This window comes from Macrobrachium rosenbergii, chromosome 21, assembly GCF_040412425.1.
Source record: "Macrobrachium rosenbergii isolate ZJJX-2024 chromosome 21, ASM4041242v1, whole genome shotgun sequence".
Taxonomy (NCBI): domain Eukaryota; kingdom Metazoa; phylum Arthropoda; class Malacostraca; order Decapoda; family Palaemonidae; genus Macrobrachium; species Macrobrachium rosenbergii.
Genome location: NC_089761.1, coordinates 13,732,390 through 13,742,389, shown reverse-complemented (window position 1 = coordinate 13,742,389; position 10,000 = coordinate 13,732,390). Strand labels below are relative to the sequence as shown.

Here is a 10,000-nt window from a genome sequence, read left to right as displayed (position 1 = left end):
TACAAATATTTCACTTAACCTGTTTTTTGTAATTATATTTTTTCTTCTTTTTGCTTTGAATGAGGAAGAACAGTTACAAATAATAAGTACTCTTCGTTTAAGTTATTCATATGGTCACTCAAGACAATGAATAATTTTTGTTATACTGTATAACAACAATGACAGCATTGATACATTGTAAGTTGATAAAAATGCAGATAATCAATGTTTCACACACATTATCTTAAAAGTAAAAATAAATCTGAAAAATTTATAAAAGGCTTTGTTATATTAATCATTCTGACCAAATTGTGAAAAACTGATAAAATTAGATCTATTGTGTTCTTACTAAAGAGTGAGCAAAAATACTTGACACACCACCAGAGGCAGGTGTGTGAGTCTTCATGGTAGCTAAAATGTAAAATAAATCTTTCATGATAAGAGTACCAGTAAGTTTACCACAGAAAATAATGTCCTAAAAATGAAAGAAACCAAACAGCAAAGCCAGAGGTAATACTTAACTAAACATCTTTTAAATAAATTCTTCAATAAAAAGTAGTTTGATTGTATGTATGGTTAACAAGCTGTATGAGCTGTGTACCACTTTCTTAATAGATAACAAAATAAAAAAATGTGAAAAAAAGATTTACTTTTGCAATAACAGTAGCTATATACAATAAACATAGTTAAGATTCAACATAGTTATCTCTATTCACAACATGCCTATACACAAAGTGAGGTTAAATATCTACTGTATAATCATGTAAACAGCAAATGGTAACTCGTGTTATATAGTGGTCCTCCCCTACGTTTGCTACTTCCTTTATTTTAAATTATTTCATGGCTGGTCATTACCTTAAAGGAGTTTAACTCAATTCAAAACCTAAAAAAAAAAAAGTACCTTGGCAATCAATATATGAGGCACAGGTTTCTCAAAACAGTACCAAAAGATCAGAAAAAGAATATCTTGAAATTCTCACTGATTTCCTCAGATATACACAGGAAAAATACATGAGTACTAAAATAAGCCTAAGGATGAAAACCTATACTTATTTAGATTTAAGATTGATGGCTAAGATGAAACAACCCCCCCAAAAAAATCTGCAAGCAAAGACTTTGAGTGATTACATTTACATTACCATTTCGCTATATTAGCCTCCCTAATGATGGCTGAGGATAAATTGTTGCTTGAGGTACAATGCTATTTATGATCATGAACTAAACTAACAATAAAATTATTGTAAATATCTCCAGTCCAAATGTAACTGGGAACTTAGCAGAATTACTAATAACTGGGGTGTGAGACGGTGTGAATATAATGTTGAGAGGAACATTACATAGAGCCAAACATGCTGATGAAATATGAGCATATCATGAGTTTGTGAAATGGAATGAGATGAAATGATATTTAGCACAGACATTTATTAAATGCCAAGTATATATATATTCTATAGAAGAAACATGCAAACACTCACATATCCTCATCTTACAATGAAAACGGAGCTGTCAGATGGAGGTAATCTCATGATCCTGTCATCATATGACTTATCTTGTCAGATCTAAAGTGAGGATCAAGTTTGGGCAACAAATATTAACAGGTTTCCATAGACCTCTCTCAGATTAATGGAGGTTCAGCTGTCATGACTGAAATTACAGTAAGTTTGACCTTAGGTTAGCATACGCTACGTTATAAATGACATAGCATCTCTAATGTGGCTAGATAAAAAAGATACTTCAGTCAGGCCAACTGACCGAGCTGGAAGGTCATTATGTTAAGCGTTGCTCAATGCTTTATTATATTATTACTGTAATACAAAATCAAGTGGCAACTCTTGATACTGCCACCAATGGGACTTCAAGGGGATAAGGTGTTGGCTCACACGGACAGGCAGGCATGCTGGGCAAAGCACCACTAGAGCCAACTTATATGTGGCTAGATTCCCCATCATTATAAAATGTTATATTATTGGGGATTAATCAACAAATATTCAACTTTATGAACTACCAAATTAAAATTATGTTACAGCAATACACATTGGATGAAATAAGCTAAACACTGCAATAGGCTTTTTTTTGGTTTGTTTTGTTTTTAATTATAGAACTACAAGTTCATAATACCATTAAAGGAAATGGATGAAGTCACACGACAAGATGTTTCTCAGGTAACCGCAGCATGCCCTGCATCACCGTGAAAATATACAACCCATACATGGGTAAGAAACAAATAAAGCAACACTTGGTGTAAACAACTGCCTTGAAAAGAAAGTTTGGACAGATATATGAGTGAACTACATTACTGATATCACAATTTTTTTCTTATATTTATATATATACAATTGTGAATTGTACCAGTGCTTGCAAAACTACAATCAGCTACTGGCTGAAAGCTCCATGGAAACTCTCTTTCTCTCTCTACTCTCATAAAAATTTCACCGACTTTCCAATATTGTATGACTTAAAATCTTCAAGAACATCTTTATATTTCAATAACATTAACGAACTTTTATCTTGGATGAAACAACAGTTAACCTTAGTCATATCATCTCCTATATAGCATAAGAGATAGACAAGGAAGAAATTCATCACAGATTAACCCATTCAAGGTAAGTAATGTTCTTAGGCCAACCCTTTTAAAATTGAAATGCTTTTTCTATGTCTTCCTTAACAACATTCACACTTCAAAGCGTAGCAAATCATGTATTGGTATGAAAAGTCACCATTTCAGCTCCCCACAACTGTGACCGACTATAGTACAGTTTGAACTTATGGACACGTATCTGGGGGATTAAGAAGGAAGCTGGAGGGAGCTATTTAGCACTTGGTTTAATGCAATTATGTTACACGATTTAATACAGCACAAAAGGTGCAGTCTTCACTTCAGATGTTTTATGGGCTCGGTAGTAACAATATGGACAGTGTCATGAGCACAACAGCACACCACTTTCACTGAGATATATACCATTTATGGTATCAAAAATAATACCAATAACTATATAGGTTTCAACTGTAATAATTAGCTTCTAGTGGTGGACTATTTTTCAGCATCAAGTCCAAGTGAAATTAAAAGGTCAGTGAATATTTTTACCCTAACGAGGAAGAGCCAGACAACTACCAGAAGAATGTGGCAAATTTTCGTGGAAGCCAGACTTGATACAAACTGATGGTGGAGTTGAGAGGCTACAGTTTAAAGACATGGGGTTTAGGGCACCATGTCAGAGGATGTAATATATGATCGTAACTTGAGCCAGTATTCTGTAACCATCTACACAAGAATGTTACAGGATACTGCAGGAAGGCGAGCAACAACTCGATGTTCCACCCTTGCTTTTCTGACGTTGATCTGAGGAAAGAAAATACAATATTTTAAAAATCACATTTTGTTTATTACCATAAAGTAGTCTTATCTGTCGTTAGTGTGAAGGCAATTGTATTTTATACAATGCTCTCAAAACATAAGGTTTTCATAACGAAAATTTTAAATACTGTAATGGCCAAGTATACTACAAAAATGTTTATATGTATTATATTTTATAGAGAAATACAGTATACAGTAATTACAAATACCAGTAATCTAAAATTAATATCTAAACTACTGAACTCTCATAATTCTAGACTGACAGATTCAAAGCTTGGTTTACCACAAATCTTCTCAAGATTGAAAGTATTAATTTTCCACAGCAGTATTTTTGTCTATAAAGACAGAAAGTTCTCCTGACAAAAAATTTAATAAAAAAAATCAGCAATAATCATTGGTATCACATCACCGACATTAGCATAAATCTTTACTATAACAGAAAGAATGTCAATGATGATCACTTCAGTGGATCCCCTATTACCTTCACCGAGCTAATTTAATACTATTCCACAATACATTAAAACTACAGTACTAATATCCGTCTATGGCGAGTAAAAACTAAATTAATACATTTTCGGACATAAGATACATGTAATGACTCCACTCATAACCTGTTCAAAAATGAGAATCCTCTTTTACCTATTCAACAAAATATAGATGACAGCTATAAGCAAATCCATGCTAAAAAAATAAACATTATTACAAGTTTAATGGCAAACTAAAGTAGTGTATAATGAATGTTACCAAAAAAATAACAAGGTCATGATAAATGGAGTACAGTATATCTCAGACAGTATGTTTCCACTTCAGCCTAGATAATAATAGGCGATATCCACACAAAGAAGGCCATTTTTTGTTTCAAAACCATCTGTCATTCATACTCAATTTTTTTTTCTTTTCATATGAAATGATGCTGGCAGTGATCTTGATGATGATGATTATTACCACAAGAAAAAGATCCATTACGTGAAATTTGTTTTTTTTCTTCTTGTTACAGCTTATGAACATTTTTACATAAGAACCACATGCACAATACTGTTCTTAGCTTATTGATAGCACCTGCTATCATCTTCAGTGTCCTTGTGATAACATTTTTTAGTCTAGTGACCTCTTGTTTCTATTATCTTCTAGCCCTTGATCTCATCCCCAGTCTGTTGTATATTTCCACAAGTTCCTTGCTAATCCTTTACCTTCTATCAATTGGGGATTTTCAGCAATGCTCTTCTCACTGTCCTTAAGCTGTGTGCTGCGCAGTTTGTTCTTTTGACCAAATTTCATAGGTGTGGCTCATTTACAATTACCTTTTTGATGCTACCTAGGCTGTTAAGTGATTTGTTTTCATTATCATTAATTTTGAGTGTTACTTTATATAAAAAAAAAAGAAGAGTACTGTGACTGACAAGGCTCTTATACATTAAGCAGCCAAGATTACATCAGCAAAGAGTTATTTCTAATTAAGTCAGGCCTATTATATCTGGTCAAATGATCCAAGCAGACAGCAAAGCTTAAAGACCATAAGAGGATTATTGAAAATCCCCAGATTGCAAGAAGGGAAAGGATTAGTGAGGGCCCCGTGGAGTTATACAAAGGGAATGTGGATGACACCAAGAGTTGAAGATATATAAACATTTTACAAGGAGACATTGAAGATAAGAAGAATTATCACAGCTAAGGGCAGTATTGTGTAAAAAGGTTAGAAGTAAAACTGTGTATTGAACAAGAAAATAGGAGCAAATTTCACTTATCTACTAGAACATGACCGTTTGCTGACTTTTATCATTACCATTATTAAACAGCTTAACATGATCACAATATTAACACACCTTCTGATAACTGCCATAGGACTGGCCCAAAGGATTTGTTAATAAATATATTGGATCTTGTTCAATAGTCCAACATTTTCACTGTCTTTTAGACATTTTAAACTGATGATAATTTAAAGAAAAACAGAAAAGTCTGAACAGATATCAAAATACATTTCCTAATAGTCAAACCCAGAATCCTAGCCTCTCCTTCCAGCCCCTCCAACTCTTACACCCCTGCCCTCACAGATGATCCTAGACCAGCCACTCCTTCACCTCATCGTACAGAAGAGTGACAAATAGGGTGAAGATCCTGATGATCCACCTCCACTTATGCAATAAATGATAATAATGCTGTTAAGTTTTAAACATTTGTCTGTTGAGTGCACAACTCTCTGTGTGAGCATAACTGTACAGCAAGAACTGCAGCAGCATTTTTGTAATGTATTATCATCACCATTGCTGTACAATACCAGAGTCATCAAGTGAAAGACTGAAGAAGTGTATATGTAAAGTACTGGCATATTCTTACATATGTATACAGTGAGTGGTATTTGCAACTTCCTTCACAAGCACGGGACAAATATTAAAGGCACAAATTCAAAGCAAACCAGACACTGTGAATAACATGTACACAAGCACACATTTGAATAAACTTTACCAGTACAGCCACAAGGCTAAATACTGGAACTATTACAGACAACATAGTGTATAAGACAATATTTTTTTTTTCAAATGATTTTATACAGTACATTTCATTAGTGTACAGTATACTGTAAATGTTTGTTTTCATCTGATTTTAATTTATATTATTGAGTTTTTAATTTTTACGACCTTTTAACATTTGTTGCTTGCCAATGTATTTCTATTACTATTTTTTCTCATTATATTTAACAACACCACCATAAAGCTGAAAATGCTGGGAAAAAACATTTTAACTGGAAGGGTTACTGTACTTGGCATACACTGCGGGTTGAATATTGGACAATTGCTGAAGATATATTTTGCTTTATTGTAAACTTTGTTCTGCATTCATGAGTTGGTCATACAAGTATTTTTCAAATAGCCATGGGTCTGATGAATGTGACCAATTCAAAGACAGGGTAATATTACTTGAACATGGCAATCTTTTTTATTAAACTAAGAATAAGATCTAATTTCTTACTTAACATGTACAGTATTTACTTTGATATTCATCTTTGTCCTTTTTTCTGGTAATTCTATCCTTTAGAATTCCTACTAAAGATTTTCACATGCAATATACTATGAATAATAATAATATTCATCATCATCATCATCATCATCATCTACTTCCACTGCCAGAATCATGCTCACTAAAACTAGTATTGCTTACCTTGAGAATTTGGTTCTGGAAGATTTTCTCTGGGTACTAAATGCATCACACATGTCTTGCCCGCTGGGAGTCCCAGGGCTCCTAGAGTAACATTTCCATGTAGAAATCTGCCTTGGTAGATTAGTCGCAAAATTTCGGCCTTGCTCACGCTTTCATCTGCCCACTCTGAAATGTTTTAAGGTAATGAGATACAATTTTTTTCCATTTTTATATTTAACTAGCAGCCACAATAGATTACATTGCAGTAACAGCTTTAAATGTATTTTGCACAATATGACCAGCACTCTTATAAAGCAAAAATAAAAGTAACCAAGGAAAATAATATACTAAAAGCACAGATATTTTACTAAGTAATCAGTCCTCATAAATTCTAATTTTGAAAGTTTAAACAGAAATTGGTAGAGATTACAAAACTTAAAAATTAAATCAACAATTAATATTGGCCAGTAGATCGTTCAACAAACTTTGTATCTCTTAACATATGCTACTTCAAAATTATCAAATTTTACTGAACCAACTCATCTTCACTTTATGAATTCATTTCTTAGATGTCCTCGTATTGGCACCTTTTAATTTCAACTATTTTTTTCTTGAACAATTTGCTCAATGTTGTTTCTTTAAAACATATGTCATTAGTTTTTCCTTTAACATCTCCTGGTTACCATGTTTTTAGTTACTGGATAACTGAATACTGAAGACTGGATGCACTATTTTAAACTACTGATTACAATATTTTCATTATATTTTGGTACCATATAATCTCTATTCATCTATGTTCCTAAGTTTGGTGGCACATCATTAATATCTTCAGTCATAACCTTCAATGTTTTAAATTTTTCTAAATGTCATCAGACATTTTTAGTTTTTATTACCTGGGCAACTGAACAGTCCAGATGTTATGTCCCTAAAACTACTAATAATTTCAATACTCCCATTATACTTCAGCTTCAGCACAATAAAATATCTATGCACCTTTAATACTGTACTACAGTGTCAATATCTTGGGTCTTCAATTTCAACATTCATTTTTTATTAATGAAGGTCATTACTCACAAGATCTTTGATCCAGGGATTTTTATCTTTTCCAGATCTATGCTTGTTTTCCATATCATCTGGAATGTCTGTCCTTGCAAATCTTGGGATCTTTTTTTCTTCCCATCAACATCAATCTTGATTTCGTTTTTTTTCACTCTTGCTCCGGACAGTCGACAGAATTTCTCATGTCAGAAAACTGTTTTAGAAAACTGTCTCCTGTCAAGTTTGTGCATTTAACCAGATTTAGCCAGTGTTTCTTCACAACTTTCTCTCATTCTTATTTACACCATCTTAATTTCTACCATATTCTAGTTACCAAAAATTAGTTCAGTATTTTCCTCATATTAAGCTTGTAGCGAAGCAAGCAGAAAGATAATCCTCAAAGAAAAATATATTATAATGGGTCACATTAACAATATAATATTATACAGAAATGTTTGTCTAATGCCTATCTTTGCCTCAGAAATTCCCATAGAGTTTTCTTGCAATGTATAAAAGAACTCACAAATAAACTGTTAAATAATAATAATAATAATAATAATAATAATAATAATAATAATAATAATAGTTCTTTGATTACCTTGGGGCCAGTTATCAAAAACAAACTGTGCGATGCCACCCGCAGATTCGCTTGGGCTGAAGAGGAATTCTTTTGTCTTGCCGCTGACCAATATCAACCTTAGGTTGATCTGAAATGAAAAGATAAAATCATACTAACTGAAAAGAGGAAAGCTTCTGCTAACTTTTATTCAATATTTCACATGTGACACATTTGCAATGCAGAATATTATTCTACAGACACTGGATTGCACCTTTAAAAGCACAAATACTATCACTATATAAAATGGATCCACATGACTTCCCAGGGTGTAGTTTTAATTCTACATCAAGAACAGAAACTTACTTAAAATACTCTCTCTTTATTACTGGAGATCTTCTGTCAGCATTCATTTTGATACCCCCTTTTTATTTTCAAGTTAAAATTTTACAGTTTCCCATAATAATTTAATTGCTCTACTACGACATGACTGTTTGAATAGATACAATTGCACTTTGCAAAAAACTTCCCTGGAACAGCATACACAGGCTAATCTTTATACTGTACTATATTGTTTAACATGCTGTTTAAGGGAGAAAAGTTAGCCAGTGAAATTTCTTTATTCAAATACAGGAACCCAAAGCTGGGAGTGGAAAAAAATTGTTTTGAATAACAGAATGAGCCCACTTCAAGCAAAACGTGGTCTTCTACATTAATTATGCCACCTCCGCATTTACACTAAATCCATTTTACTTGCAGAGTTAAAGTACTGTACATCTATACATGCATATTTATTATATATTGATACAATTGCTAATATTTTTTCACCATAAGCCTTTTCCCCCCCTTAAGAAAGTGGCACCAAAGGGGGGTTAGCCTCCCAGTTCCCAGCAAGGACTTTGGGATGAGGTTTCTACCCCTAGTGGAACTGCCACAGTCATGTAACCTTCAGGTACATAATTTACTGCTCATGACAAATGAATATGTTAGATGGGAAAAGTTGTTTATTACTGGTGATTGTGGGTACTTTATATGCAGGTGTTGACTTATTTTCACATCTGCACCAGCAATATTTTCTCTTGCACTTATAAATACGAACCATTTAATTGGTTTCATAACTCCTGGCTTCCTATGTACCTATGTAAAGTTCATTGTGTGATATGCAAAAATAGCTTTCAATAAAATAAAAAAATTTCATTAACAACAATACGTTCATGTCTGAATTTTGACAAAGGGTTTTTCAAGCTGTCGTCATCACTACAAGGTACAGTACACTGTACAAGTTTATTCCAAAATAACTTACTGAAAAAAACTGTGTCTACAGAAAAAGGCTAATATCAAAATTATTATTTTTTAACTGTCGAATAAGCACAAAATGTTTTGAGAACTGCATGCTAACAATTCTTACTGGAGTTCATAGGTAAGAGAAATGCGAAACATGAAAGATTTTTATCAATAATCTAAAAATACTAACAAAAAACTATGCAGTAAAATGTCATCTCAATTTTTACTCCAAAAGTAAAGGAACTCATCAAAGGTCAGACGCTATAGAGAGAAAAAACAACGCTATTTCTAGCACCACATAGGCCTAAGTCAAAGGAGAGATGAAGTTTTCCCTGAAGATGGAGGAAGACTAAGCTCAGATCGTTCCAAGGGCGTTGAGGCGCACTAGAGGTGTCAGCCTGAGGGTGGGAGAGAAGGAGAAAGAGAAAGGGGGAGAGAGAGAAAGAAAGAGAGAATAGGGCGTAGAGTAAATAGAGACCGTATCTTCCAAGATAAAAAAAAAAAAAAAAACACCAGCGACGGTAAAGGTGAGGAAGCTGCAGGGATGAGATGATGATGACACCCTGTGCTTTGTGTATGTGTTCCTGTGTGTTCATTCGCCTGAGGGAGGAGGGGCGGCATTACCAGTCTATCTGTATCTATTAAGGAAGCGG

At 33.5% G+C, this 10,000-nt stretch overlaps 1 protein-coding gene across 2 annotated transcripts in view; it reads right to left on the bottom strand.

Moving 5' to 3' along the window:
• The window catches only part of LOC136849688 (ubiquitin-like protein 3), a 234,332-nt gene that overhangs the window by 1,820 nt on the left and 222,512 nt on the right, over positions 1 to 10,000 (bottom strand). For both annotated transcript variants that reach the window (XM_067123033.1, XM_067123034.1), the window contains exons 2-4: positions 8,106 to 8,214; positions 6,491 to 6,655; positions 1 to 3,319 (exon numbers count right to left, since the gene is read on the bottom strand). The exon at positions 1 to 3,319 is cut by the window's left edge and continues 1,820 nt beyond it. In XM_067123033.1, coding sequence (XP_066979134.1) covers positions 3,255 to 3,319; positions 6,491 to 6,655; positions 8,106 to 8,214 — 339 coding nt within the window. In that variant the 3' untranslated portion in view covers positions 1 to 3,254. The remainder of the gene's footprint in view (positions 3,320 to 6,490; positions 6,656 to 8,105; positions 8,215 to 10,000) is intronic.